Source organism: Callorhinchus milii, unplaced genomic scaffold, assembly GCF_018977255.1.
Source record: "Callorhinchus milii isolate IMCB2004 unplaced genomic scaffold, IMCB_Cmil_1.0 Scaffold2, whole genome shotgun sequence".
Taxonomy (NCBI): Eukaryota; Metazoa; Chordata; class Chondrichthyes; order Chimaeriformes; family Callorhinchidae; genus Callorhinchus; species Callorhinchus milii.
The window spans coordinates 50,647,783-50,662,486 of record NW_024704743.1 but is presented as its reverse complement, the minus strand read 5'-3'; the positions used below and the strand labels follow the sequence as shown (position 1 = coordinate 50,662,486).

Here is a 14,704-nt window from a genome sequence, read left to right as displayed (position 1 = left end):
TTAAGTTAAAAGAAAAGGGAAAACAAAAGTCCAAACCCTTTGCTCAGGTGTTTGAAGGAGAGTGGAGCAGCTCTGTTCCGGGCTGTGCAGTGTGGGTGCTGCTGCTGAGCTGAGCTGTGCAGTGTGGGTGCTGCTGCTGAGCTGAGCTGTGCAGTGTGGGTGCTGGTGCTGGCAGTGTGGGTGCTGGTGCTGGTGCTGGTGCTGAGCCTGGCAGTGTGGGTGCTGCTGCTGAGCTGAGCTGTGCAGTGTGGGTGCTGGTGCTGGTGCTGGTGCTGAGCCTGGCAGTGTGGGTGCTGGTGCTGGTGCTGAGCTGGCAGTGTGGGTGCTGGTGCTGAGCTGGCAGTGTGGGTGCTGGTGCTGGTGCTGGTGCTGAGCCTGGCAGTGAGGAGATGCCTGGTGCGGGGGGTGCGGGATGTGGCTGCCAGGCGGGGAGGAGAGCAGCCGCCGCCTGTCAGCTCGTGTTGCTGACCGCAGTTCTCCTACAGGTATCTGTTATCGATTCTCTCTGTGTTTCTCTGTCTGTATAAGTTTCCTTCGCCTTCTCTCTCTCTCTCTCTCTCTCTCTCTCTCCAGGTGTTGCCTCTCTTGCTCTGCCCTTCTCTCTCTCTCTATCCAGGTGTTGCCTCTCTTGCTCTGCCCTTCTCTCTCTCTCTCCAGGTGTTGCCTCTCTTGCTCTGCCCCTCTCTCTCTCTCCAGGTGTTGCCTCTCTTGCTCTGCCCTTCTCTCTCTCTCTATCCAGGTGTTGCCTCTCTTGCTCTGCCCTTCTCTCTCTCTCTATCCAGGTGTTGCCTCTCTTGCTCTGCCCTTCTCTCTCTCTCTCCAGGTGTTGCCTCTCTTGCTCTGCCCCTCTCTCTCTCTCCAGGTGTTGCCTCTCTTGCTCTGCCCTTCTCTCTCTCTCTATCCAGGTGTTGCCTCTCTTGCTCTGCCCTTCTCTCTCTCTCTATCCAGGTGTTGCCTCTCTTGCTCTGCCCTTCTCTCTCTCTCTCTCCAGGTGTTGCCTCTCTTGCTCTGCCCTTCTCTCTCTCTCTCTCCAGGTGTTGCCTCTCTTGTTCTGCCCTTCTCTCTCTCTCTCTCCAGGTGTTGCCTCTCTTGCTCTGCCCTTCTCTCTCTCTCTCTCCAGGTGTTGCCTCTCTTGCTCTGCCCTTCTCTCTCTCTCTCTCCAGGTGTTGCCTCTCTTGCTCTGCCCTTCTCTCTCTCTCTCTCCAGGTGTTGCCTCTCTTGCTCTGCCCTTCTCTCTCTCTCTATCCAGGTGTTGCCTCTCTTGCTCTGCTCTTCTCTCTCTCTCTATCCAGGTGTTGCCGGGCGGGCTGCTGGATGGGTTTGTTTCTGGTTTGCACTTAAGACCTTGTTGTCGGGAGTGTGGAGTGTATAAGTGTTGTGGGATGTGCATCTCCTCTAACCTCTGTGTGCGTGTGTGTGTGTGTGTATGTTTCAGAAGGACTTTGCCAGTGGGACCTGTCCTGCCAGCACCGCCCGGCACTTGTCGAGGTTGGGGTTCCCCGAGGTGGACGAGAGCAGCGGTGAGTCAGTCCCACTCACTCACTCACTCACTCACTGCAGCGGCTGCTCCAGCTCCTGTCGTGCCTTTTCGTGTCGTGCAACAGGTTTGCGAGGACAGCAAGTTGTGAGAATCATGTGCAGAGGAAGGAGGGGGAGAGGGCTCTCCAACGCTAGAGGGTGCTGTACACATGCATCTGAGACCAAGCCAGAAACATACTGTACAGGACCCTGTAATGTGATGTACTGCACTGTTGCTGTCCCTGGAGTGCAAGGTTGAGCGATGGCTTCCAACTCCCATATGCGTTCTCCACAGCGAGAAGAAGCACATTGACCACCCACAGGCTTTCAAATAACAACAACAAAATTGCATTTGTAAAGCGCCTTTCACGTCGCGAGGACGTCCCAAGGCGCTGAACAGTCAGGGATCAGGACCCGAGCGTGGGGGGGGTGGGGGCAAGCAATAATAATAATAATCCTTGCATTTGATGCAGTGTCTTATGTCGGGAATCAGCAGTGCACTTCAGAGAGTTTTCTGTAAAGTTAGTGACTGTTTGTAGGTGGACTTTGCAGGCAATGCTTTGAAGTTAGGGTAAATCTTGCCATGTTATTTGGGTGAACCAGAGTACAGAAAAACTTGCTGCAAAGAAGGTTTTGCAGTGAAAAAACTCTGTGTCCTAATTTGCTTGTGCTGCTGAATGTTTTTTTTAAAAAACTTACCTTCTAATGAAATGTGCAGGTTATTCTTCATCTACACACTGACTTCCTCAAAAAGTTCAATTAATTCAATTTATGTGGGCAATTCTGGTCACTATAAAACAGGGAAGATATTCTAGCATTGGCTAGAAGACAGTATATTTTACTAGGATGTTACCACAGATAAGTAAATACAGCTATCAGGAAACATTGGACAGATTAGAGCTTTTCTCTCTGGAGATAAGAAAATGGAGAGGGATCCTGATATAGGTGTTTAAAATTATTAAATGATTTTATAAGGTGGATGTTAACAGGTTGTTTCCACTTATTGGTGAGTCCAAAATGAGGGGTCATAAATATAAGATAGGCAGCAGCAGATCTAGAGGTGAGTTTAGGAGGAACTTCTTTACGTAAAGGGTGTCGAGAATGTGGAACTCGCTGCCCGAAGCTATGGTTGAAGCAAAACACATCAATGTATTTAAGAAGAAACAATGAATACACGCGGGAGAAGGAAATAGAGGTGGCGAGGGGATTAGGAGAAATGGAGGCTCATGTGGAGTATAAACTGGCATTGACGTTGGGCCAAATGTCCTGCTGTAATTTTACGAATGCTAAAATGTCAACAAATACATCATAAGAAGCTTTACTAAGAAAGATCTTGCATTTCAATCAGATTGAAATGTCTCAAAGTACTTCACAAATAATTACTGTCAAATGTAGTGACTGTTTTTGTAAGCAGTATTCAGTTCCACAGAATACCATGAGGTGGATGACTCATTAATATGGGGGATTGTTGGCTAGGACACTGGGCAAAACACAAAGTGGTACTTCCAAGCAATGTAAGCCTCAGTGTTCATGGGTGGAATCTCTTAACATAAAGCAGAAGTTTAATTGAGTTTTATGCAAGGTATAGCATCGATTTATGTTTGATCAAAAGGTTGTATGCTTGTGAGTTACCTTTTACAATAAGTGAACTTGTAACTTTTGCTGAGTCCTCAACTTGTCAATCAGTTGAGTTCTGATATAATGCATCCTTTTATGGCATCAAATAATTCTTAGTAAAACAAAAGTTATTATGATAATAGTCTTTGCATTTGATATAGTGGCTTTCATGTCAGACGAGATGTCTCAAAGGGTTTCACAGTACTTATTGTAGTGATTGTGCATTTTGTAGCCAATTTGTGCACAGCACATCTCCACAAACAGCCATGAAGTGAATAGCAAATTTATCTGGAGAATTGTCGGGCAGGAAAATCTCCCTTTTTTTAAATAGTGCCATGGGATCTTTAATAATGATCTGAAAATGGGATGGCATCTCTGTTGAATGTCTCATCCATAGGACAGCACCTCCAACGATGCAGAGTTTCTTCTAGCACTGTATTGGAGTATCAACCTAGATCAGTGCTGGCCAAACTATGGCCAGTGGGCTAGTTCCGGCCCGCTGGCCTTCAAGAAATTGCCCGCTGAACATTAGCACTAGTCTAGGTAAGTCCATGTTCGATCGGTAAAGTGTTTTTGACATTATTTATGATATTAATCAAGAAATATTCAATCAAAAAATGTTATTTTGCTGACTGACTAAAAATATTTAATTGTCCTGATGGGGGCCTTGAACTCACAACTGTCTGACGTAGAAAAGCAAGTGCTTCCAATTGAACCGGGTTGATATATGTATTAAGAATTCTTCCTGTAAATGACCAATAAGTTCCTTTCCTAACATGGAATAGTGATAAATCAGACAATTGTACTGAAACTTCTCATGGAGAACAAAGGCTTTTAAAACTTTCCCTGTGCTGCTGTAAATCAGAAGATCATTTGTAGTTAATATGCTTTTTATGAATTGTATTTAATTATAATTCTCTTGTTGGGCAGCATCCAGAAAAAATGCAAGGATTATATTAACTAGGCATTTTTCTAATAGAAAATGAAAGCAGGTATGCACATTTGGTGGCTTGGATTATTTCATAGTCCCTGTAGTGTTGAAGTGAGGAAAGGTTGGAATGTCAAATCTTCAGAACTGAAATGTTTCACTAATACTCTGGAAATGATGCATTTAGGTACCAAGGTTAATGAGTTTTTTTTAAAAAAAGAGTATGATGCATATCACCTAATGCATCATTAATTCGTGAAGTAATCAACAACAACTTGCCTTTATATAGGCCCTCCACGCCAGGCAGTGTCTCAGAGCGCTTTAGAATGGCGGAGCCTGAGGCTGAGCAACGGAGAGGGTTAAGGTGACCGTAGGTGCGATCGAAAAAGAAGATCTGCAGGCACGACTTGAAAATGGGGAAGGAGGGGGCGAGGCAAAGGGGTTGAGGGAGGGAGTTCCAAAGTTTCAAGGTGTAGTGGCTGAAGGCACAGCCGCCAATTGTGGAATACAGGATTAGGGGGACGCAAAGGAGGCCGGACCCAGTAGAACGGAGGCAGCGGGTACTGCTGTGGGGAGTGAGGAGGTTAGAGAGATGGGGGGATGCCAAGGATGGAGGGATTGAAACACTAGAGTGAGGATCTTAAAGTCAATCCGCTTTGTGACAGGGAGCCAGTGGAGTTTGGCAAGGACTGGAGTAATCTGGGTACAACGTTTGGTGCGTGTTTAAGGACATGTCAGGTAGGTTGAGGTGGTCGGAACCGTGGGTCAGAAGACGTTGGCAGAAGCCGAAGAGTATGGCTTCCATCTTGTTGACGTTTACCTGCAGGAAACTTGCTCTCATCCAGTTCTTGATGTCTGACAGACAAGCTGACAGAACATCAGGGCACTGGGGGTTGCAACTGGAGGTAGAAAAGTAGAGTTGAGTGTCATCCGCAAAAATGGAAGTTAACCCCGTGTCTGCAGGTGACATCACCGAGAGGGAGCATATAGATGAGGAGGAGAAGAGGGCCAAGGATAAATCCGTGGTGTGACCCACAGGCGACTGGGTAGAAGCGAGAAGAAAAGCCATTTACAGAAATGTAGTGCTGGCGGTTTGTAAGGTAGGACTCAAACCAAGCAAGTGTAGACTCACTGAGGTGGATGATGGAGGATAGCGGTGGAGGAGGATGGCGTGATCGACTGTGTCGAACGAGGCGGAGAGGTCCAGAAGGACGAGAAGACAGAGGGAGCCCTGGTCACAGATAGAGTGGATATTGTTTGTGACCTTCAGGAGCGCTGTCTCTGTACTGTGGGCAGGGCAGAAACCAAACTCAAGGGGTTTGAGTAATGTATGGAGGGAGAGGTGTGTGCAAAGTTGGTTGGCAACAATGCATTCCAGAGCTTTGGCAAGGAAGGGTAGGTTTGAGGTAGGGCGGTAGTAGCTGAGGTTGGAAGGATCGAGGGTAGGTTTTTTTTAAGGAGGGGGGTGATGACTGCGGTTTTGAAGGGGAGTGGGACTGATCCTGAGGAGAGAGACTGGTTAATAGTGTCTGCCAGCAGTGGGCAGAAGAGGGGGAGCTGGGTGATCAGCAATTGGGTGGGGAGGGGGTCGAGGCAGCAGGTGGTGGGTTTCATCATGTTTAGCATCATTACATAGTGTGCTGAATGGAATTATTTTGCTCAGTAATTATTCATTTTGTAGATTAAATATCCTAGGAAACTTGAGTCTTGATTCATGCGCTGAGCTAAATTTCACAGTAAAAGCACAATTACAAATAAAATAGTGGAACTCATTGTGGCATCTGCACTCTTTTCAAAACAATTGTTACTCTGAAGTCAGCCATGCATTTACTGACTAAATCATACTCTAAGCCTCCTGTGCGATCCTATTTCTACTCACCAACAAAATCTACAACCGTAATGTTACCTGCAATAACCCACTGGTCACTGTGCCCGTAGAGTTCTAAATGTTTTCAGTTTTTGCTTAGATAGTTAATGTCAGCTCAGGCAGGAATTTGGGGTAGTGGTTATAGATGGTGGATTATCTTAACCATCCTGATTGCTGTCCAGACCCCCTGCCCCCACCCCTTTTCTTTATTGGAAAATGTGTGTGCCGACACAGCTCGGTACAGGATCAGTTTAGCAATCATATCTTCCCACTCCTTACAAAACACTCAGTATCGAGGCTCATATATGACTGATGACAACTTGGGCGAGTTACTGATGCTCATGGTACTAATAAAAGGGATAATGAGTCAGGAATGAGAGGGGGGAATGTTTGAGGAGGGGGAAAAAAAAACATTTTATGTATTGTTTATATATGTACAAGGGAGAATCGTTAAAAGAGTAGCAGTGCCTGAAAATATTTTTGTCTGAATATTTTTAAAAAAACAATAAAATGCTCCATCAGCTGGATACCATTTACCTTGCCTATCCTACAAGGTCTAGTATGTGCCATGTGTAAACCATGTGTACAGATGGAATTACACCCACTTTTAATTTCTAGAGTTAATAAAACTTTATTGGTGGTCAATCATCATTAAGAGCATTTGTAATGTCATCTCTATATGATTACAAATAACACATAACACAATCACTTTGTTTCACAGTAAAATACTGTGAAGTGCTTTGAGACATCTTGATGAGGTGACAAGATTATATCAAATGTATGTTTTTTTTACACACTTCCACAGTTGCTGGGATCCCGAGAGAGCCTTATCTAAGTGACCATTATTGCTGTGCAAGTTTCAATGTTAAGAAATAGGATTTTAATATATTTGCTACCTCGTGTTCATTTTATTTTTCAATTCCACTTAAATCCCTTAGGATTTTAACATCTTGCCTGACTGTTCTTATGTTCTTACTGTTGTAATTTTTAAAGAATGTATTGACACAATGTTTGGCATTTGTTGCTGTGCCCCCTTTCCAGTTCTCTCTTGGTTTCCCTAATCTCTTTCTTAACTTCTTTTTGTCTTGTATTCAGCCCAATGATCACATATTCCTTTCTCCCTACGTTTTATAAATCTTCCTTTTCTTCTTTATCTCTTTTTTTTATTGATCCATATTTGGTGTTTTTTTGCCCCAGCTGCACTTGTCCTGAATCCACTTCATAATGTTATTTAGGGATGTCCATTTATCCTCAACTGATTTGTCCTTGAGTATTGCTTCTCAGTCTATGTCTCTTAGCTCAGCTCTCATACCCCTGAAGCTTGGCCATTTGAAGTTGTACACCTGAGTTTGGTTACGTTTGGGTTGTACACTGAGTTTGGTTACGCTTGAGTTTGGATACGTGTTGGTGCTGTTTCCCAAGTCAAGCTGAAGATTAGTGAGTTGTGGTCACTGTCCCCTATTGTTCGACTATTTCCACTTCCTGACTAGTGTCTGGATCACTGACTAGAACTAAGTCACGAAGGGCCCCTTGTGGTCTCCCTGATACACACAGTTAGAAAGCAGTCATGCACTACTTTTACAAGCTTTACAAATTGTATGGACATGGGGAATATCCAGTTTATGTTGGGCTGATTCAAATCCCCTTTCAGTACTATCTTCTTTTTCTGATACACATTGCTAATATTATCATACAGTGCCAAGTCATGCTCCTTGCTTTGGCCTGGTGGTCTATAGCAAATTATGTTAATCTAGAACTTTTCTCGTTGGAGAACATCTAACCAGAGAATTGATCCATGATTGATCCTGCGATGTTGATTCAACTACCTTAGCCTCCCAGGTGTCCCTGACATACATGGAAACCCACCACAATATCATCTTCTATTGTCACATTGGCTTTTGCAGTTCTTGTTCCTCCAGCATATTTTCAATTGTCTTTGATTTCTTATAAGCAAATTTGAGTAATAGTTATAGCTCCTCAGTCTATTTGCATTTGCAGCAGCTATTCTATGGGACTACCCTAATTTTCCCACCTCTACTCGACAATGATCTAAATTTGCCAGCCTCGTACTCCAAACGTGCTCAACTATGCTTAACTCCAGCAATGGCTTGCTGCATAGTGAGCTTGAGTAACTTTTTTAGCTGCTTGTTGCTTCCCTAACCAGAGGTGCTGAGGACAGTTGTACCCCTCTAATGCAATTCCAGCTGAGATCAGCTAACTCAGCACAATTGAAAATCAAACTTGGGAACTTTCCAACCTGTATGACTCAGCTACTCACTGGATAAACACTCTTTGAATCATTGAGGGAGCCTGCAATCACACTTAACGTGATAGTGTAAAATTAGGACATTTGGTTATTTGTGCCCTACGGAATCCTGTACAAATAATAAATATAGGACAGCTCAGGCCCTGGAGTGCATTACCACCAAGCCACACATTGAGTGAACATCATATACCATTAGACTGATGTTTAAACAATTTATCATTGTCATTTCAACCCTGAGATTTGTTCATAGGAGAAGGCCAGATTTTGTGCGTATTTTTTTGATGACCTGGTTTACAATGCCATTTTTCTTCAACTGTTGTCCCAGTGGATGGTGTTGGATGACCGCTCCTGTAAGGTTGATTTGGAAGTGAAGTTTTATGGTAATATATAGGACAGGTAATATCTCTTTATTCTTTTAAGTTACATGTCCTCATTCACTTCATGGTTCTTTGTGGGACATTGCTCTGTGCAAATTGGCTTCTGCTTTCGCCTACAATTACAGTGTCTGAAGCCAATAAGGGCTTTGAGATGTCCTCAATGTGAAAGGCTTTTACCAAATGTAAGGATTATTATTTTATAAGAGTCATTGGATCTTTGAAGTTTTTCCAAGCAGGCTGGTGGGACCTTGGTTTAATGTGAAGCGCTTTGAGATCTTCTTCTGTCCTGAAAGCTGCTGTACCAACTGCAATGGTTATTATTATATTTAATAAATCCATAGTGTAAATGGATAACATTTTGTTACTGTTATAGTATTATGTGAACTTTAAATGTTTTTTTATTTAAAGAAGTCTTATGGGCATTACTGGTTACACATCTCTCATTACTCATTTTAAAGCCTTGGGGCCTGAGTATAAGTTCTTCCTGAGAGTTTTAAGTTCTAAGTAGAAGTTCGATTCCCAGAATTCTTTTTAAAAAGCTGGAGCAAAGAAGATTGAAGGTGACACGATCCAGCTCTTTAAAAGTTTGATAGCCATAGACAATGCTGATGTAAGCAACTTGACTTAGAACAGAACTGCATAACTCCGGTGAAAACTTAAAATAAAGTGTGCGTTTATTCTTTCCCCCCAACCACCCCATCCCGTCACCCCACACTGAGTAGTAGATACGTACAAAGGACTTCTAACTACATAGTTCATGCTGCATTGATTAACTCGTTTTTTAAAAAAAAGACATTAGGTTTGATGCTGCTGGTGGGGGGGAGGGCATATTGTCTCATTGTGGTCAGTACAGATGAGAAGGTGGATTAATATTCTGGAGTAGCACTCATTTTTAGTATATTAGTTTAATAATCCTTGAGTTCGATGCTGCATCTTTCATTTCTGGAGGATGTCTCAGAGCACTTCACAGGGTTTATTGTGTAGTGACCTTTATTTTGTGTGGACTTTGTTAAGAGGAGGCTTGATGGGCCAGATGGGATTTTTTTTAGTCCATGTTTTTTTTCCCCCCTAGAGCCCTGAAAATTGTAAATCGTGTGCAGAGAAACACAAAGGCACACATTTCCATTAAGTTGTAGCGTAGCCACCCTCAGTGGTGCATGTCTATAATAGGCATTAACCCTGGGGAATTTCTACCCCCTAGTCTCACACAGCCAAGTTCAAACCACTTCGACATCAAATGCTTTGCAAACATTATTTTGAGGTTAGTCGATTACCTCAGTTAAATATTAGCCAAATGGACTTGTTCAGGGCAATGGAGCTTCAAGACCAGTCTGCTAACCAAGTCTGTTATACTTCCACAGAATATCAAATTGTGGCTCCCTATGAAGCTGACAGCAATGGTGAATACATCTCACACACTCTGGCCCACCAGCACCGAAAGAAGCGATCAGCACATAATGTGGAGGATGAAAGCCTCTACTTCAGAGTCGGTGGTTTTGGCCAGGACTTTCATTTGAAACTGAGGACTTCTGTTGGCCTGATGGCTCCTGGATTTACAGTTCAGATGCTGGGAAAAGAAGGGATAAAATCTGTGCAGCAATATCATCCAGAAGAACTCTGCTTCTACCAAGGTGCTCTTGTATCGCATAGCAACTCGTCAGTGGCACTTTCTACATGCAAAGGTTTGGTGAGTCAAATAATCATCCAGAGGGGCTTAGTCAATCTTGGCGGGGAATCTATTTGTTTTCTAGATTGGAATTTCAAAGTTTACTTCCAGGAATAAATTACTTTGCTAATAATTGGTCATCTTTCCCCCTCCTCCTTCCTTAGCCCCTCCCTGCCCCACGTACGGGCTCACAGGTAAGTGCTTTGAGAAATCCTCAAGACGTGAAAGGCCTTGTGTAAATGTAAAATTGATGTAATCCACTGCATTTCAATTTTTGGAACAGATTTGCATCACAGTTGACGTACCATGTGATAGACTTCAATGCTTTACCACAACAAATTTTTTCACCCAAAAATGATTGTGTCAGTTTATAAAAATGTCATCAGCAATTCCAGTGCATGTGATTGCTGATGGCATTGTATGTCTGCGATTGCCTCCTTGACGCAGTATTTACAAACAGTGAGAATTGTATTTGCATACTTTAATGAATGACAGCATAGCCCCATAAAAGCTAATCCTTACACAGGTATGTTGAATGCCTTGTCAACAAATGTATTATCAGTTTTTATTTTAAGCTTCTAAGAATAGATGCTAAAAAGGAAATGGTCTTTAAATAGTAACACTAGTGACTGGGAATGCAGGTTTTTACAAAGTGAGTCAACACTTATTTAACAGGTTTTATTGCCCAAACTATACATTTTGCATTAGACTTGAAAACTCATGTTTTCTGCTTGTATTGAATAGCATCTTTGGAATAGTATAGTTTGGGATCATTGAAACATCAGAAAACCATCACTAACTACCAATAATTTGGGTTACTAGATTACAACCCTTATAGGTATAGCTAGGTTTCCTTTCGAAGAATGGCATGGGCAAGTCTACCAGTGTTTGGGAATGGATTTTGTCAATGAGTGGTTGCTGAGCAGTTTCATTGTATATTAGATTGTAGTACCATGGTGCACATTGGATCCTGCAGAGTGTCACCTCAAGTTGTTGTTCTGGCAGCTGATGTGACATTACAGCTGCAATAGTCCATTGCAGCCAAAACGGGAATCAATCTGGCATTGGATTTTCCAGTTGGCAAAGCTCTATTCACACTGCCCTATTCTGACACACACCTTTTCAACCCATATTATTATAACTTTTGGGTCCATTGCCATAAGTAAGCTGCAATTTTAATAAAATGAAAGACTGCGTTAAAAATCGTGCCGTACAAATAAATCTATTTAAAAGTGGGCATTCTAAGAAGCAAGATTCCTGACCGATGCTGTGGAGAAAAGTTTTGCAATCTGCTGTTTAAAACTTTGTTAAAATGATTATTTTAAAAAAAGGTACTTCTGACCAGGCAGAGTGTGTTTGCTTCGGTACTGATATAAAACATAGAAACATGTGGTTTAATTCATTGGCACGCAAACACACCAGTAGCTGCAGTTTGAGATTGTTGAGATAACAATTCTGTTAATCTAAGGCAGACTGTAGGTAAACGCTATTGGAATAACTTTACATTTCTTGCTATCTGATTGGGGAGGTGGGGCTTCTGGTTTTACTGTCTGCGGTGGTGGGTCAACACACAGCAGTGGGCCTGTCTACATACTGACCTACGTCTGGGCTCACATAGTTGTTCTTAACAACCATCTGCTGAGTTGCTTAAATTGACAGCAATATGGAGGGCTACACTTTGATCACAGTGTGTAAGAATTCAGCCGGGCTAGAGTTAATTTTGTAACCTATCCATAGTGTTCTCCAGTCTAAACATTGCAGCAGCAAGCAAACTTTGAGTCTCGGATCCACTTCATTCAGAATGGTTTAGCAAAATAGAAACTATTCAAATAATTAACATGAACTCATTTTCGGTTTAAATGAAGTATATTACAGTAAATTCCTTATTTTGATAAACTCTCTGGCTACTATAAAGATTAACCCCCACTGTTAATTAATGTATTGTCAAGAGCATTAGATATGGTGGTAGTTCTTTATTAAAATTCACTCTGTTTACTCTCTACCAAAGGAAATCTAGCACATATTGTGTTTCTATTTATTATGCTTTCAATAGAAATTCTGCAATATATTTACACTGTTTTCATGGTTCACATGTTATAATCCTTGCATTTCAACTTTGCATGTGAGGAAGATGTATCAAAGCAATTCACAGGATTTAGTGTAACAAGGATGAAATGAATGACCAATTTTATTTGGGAGATTATGGGCTAAGAAATCGGGAGAAACTCTTCTCTTTTTGAGTAATGCCATGGGATCTTCAGTGTCCACCTGCAGGCAGACCAGATCTTGGCTTTTTGACATCTCATCTGTGTTAGCCTACTTCAAAGCCTATGAGTTCAAAGTCCTGTTGTGGAGTTTGAAACCACAACCTAACTCAGAGGCAAGACTGTTATCGACTAAGCCATACCCGCTTACTTGTAACTAAAATACAAAAAAAAATCCGTAGGCACTTACTTTACACTCAGTATTTTCAATGTTTCTGAAAGTATGGAAGAACATTATTTTATAGCAAATTCCTTGCCTCCAGTCTCTAGGGCCACCAGGCACATTTGTCCAAACACTGGCTTCCCTCCAGGACCTCAGGGAGTGTCCATTCCATTCCAATACATCAAAATTTCTTTGTGTAAATGGGATGCATGGAATTCTCAGTTTAGTTTGGATGCTGTTAAGCATGGTGATAGGTTTCCACATGTGTTAGACACCCGGTTAACCAGAAAAAAATCACAATCTAGTGTATGAGCATAACTCTTCCCACTGCAAGATCAGAGAGTCCCAATTTGGACTGAGGCTTCCGCACCCCAGCTTTCAGTCTGATTAAACAGTATGTTGTTTTTATCCTCCCTATATATTGGGGATTTTCAAGATGCCCAACAATGTACAAAGTACCATCAAGGTACTTCTCATGTGTAAAGTGAGTGAGTATTCACAAAATTACCTTTTTTCTGGATTGTTTGGGGAAAATGTTGAATGTTCCAAGATTTGAAAGAAAGAGTTGTAAATTTAATAGGGAGAGGGATGAGATTGTGGAAGGATGATGAACAGTGGGAACATAAGATACATAGCTTTCGTCTCCGGGGATGGATTTGGAGGATAAATTGCTGTAAGCATTAATACAGTGTTCGGCAGCAGTGAAGAGAGCAGACAAGATCTTATGGTGTAAATAGTTAAAGGGATAGAGCATGAGTAATCAGCCTTGATACTGAACATGTGCAGAGCATTAGCTGAGCCCAAGCTGAATTACTGTGAACAATTAGGGACATCTTGTCAGAGATACAGTGAAGAGCAACACCGTTGCTGGAATTAGACACTTGAGTTATAAGCAGAGGCTACAAAATCTGGGGATATTCACTCTGAGGAAGAGAAGACATGTGGCTGATTTCATTGAAGTATTCAAGATCTTAAAAGGGTGTAAAATAATGCTTCAACTCTTAAGATTTTTATTTATTTAGTCATAGTCTGAAATAATAATAATAATAATCCTTGCATTTGATATAGCGCTTTTCACGTCGGGAGGACGTCCCAAAGCGCTTCACAGAACACACTGTAAAGTGAATTGACTGTATATTTATGGGCGAGCGCGGCAGCCAATTGCGCACAGCAATGTCCCACAAACAGTCGTAGATTGAAAATGACCAATTTATTATTGTTTTTGGTTTTGGAGGGATAGGTTGAGATAACTTAAGAAAGCCCAGCCACTGACTTAGCTGTTATCACACTTACTGGATCAAAATGGAGAAAGATGATCGAATTTCTCCGAATTGACTTTCTCACTTGTGCCCAGTGGAGTTGTTTTTCTATAAAGGGCTATAAGATGTTGCATCTCTGTGGGAATAATCTGTTATACAATTGCAGCCCAATGTGCAGCTTTGTCTTGTGCTCGGCTGTTGTGAATCTCCTCTCCATGTGGTTAAACCATTTTTCTTGTTGGATATAAACATTCTTCTGGTCTCAGTATCAGCAATAGTTAAATTAGTCCAAGATTTAAAGTGCTTACATTTAAGTGTGTGAATCATATTTTAGAACTATATGCTTTAACACAAGAAATGCTTATAACTTCTTTTAAACATTCACTCAGGGTTTGACCGTATATTACAATTTTTTGCAAACATAAGATCATCCTTGCAAAATGCCTGGAGTACTGTCAAATGTACTTGATCTGAGTCCAACTATTAACAGCTATGATACAGTACGCAGGCTGTGGCCCACTGGGGATTTAGAACCATTATTTTGCACTTTATTACATGCTGCTGTATTTAATGATAACATTTTACATTAGGCGATCATTTACTTTTGTAGTAACTCCATGAACTAGATTTTTCCGATTGTCTGTATATACAGCAGGATACATATTATTTGGGATATTAGTATTATATCATTTGAGACATGCGTGCATTAAATCCAAGATTCTGTTCCCGTTCTAAGAGGTGTTTAGTGAACTCTTCAATACAAGTAATACACGGTCACT

General features: G+C 41.9%; 1 protein-coding gene across 1 annotated transcript in view; it reads left to right on the top strand.

Moving 5' to 3' along the window:
- The first annotated feature begins 334 nt into the window (after positions 1-334).
- LOC103183198 (A disintegrin and metalloproteinase with thrombospondin motifs 16) overlaps positions 335-14,704 on the top strand; it is a 120,455-nt gene continuing 106,085 nt past the window's right edge. The window contains exons 1-3 of the mRNA XM_007900538.2: positions 335-485; positions 1,436-1,520; positions 9,935-10,260. Coding sequence (XP_007898729.1) covers positions 390-485; positions 1,436-1,520; positions 9,935-10,260 — 507 coding nt within the window. The 5' untranslated portion in view covers positions 335-389. The remainder of the gene's footprint in view (positions 486-1,435; positions 1,521-9,934; positions 10,261-14,704) is intronic.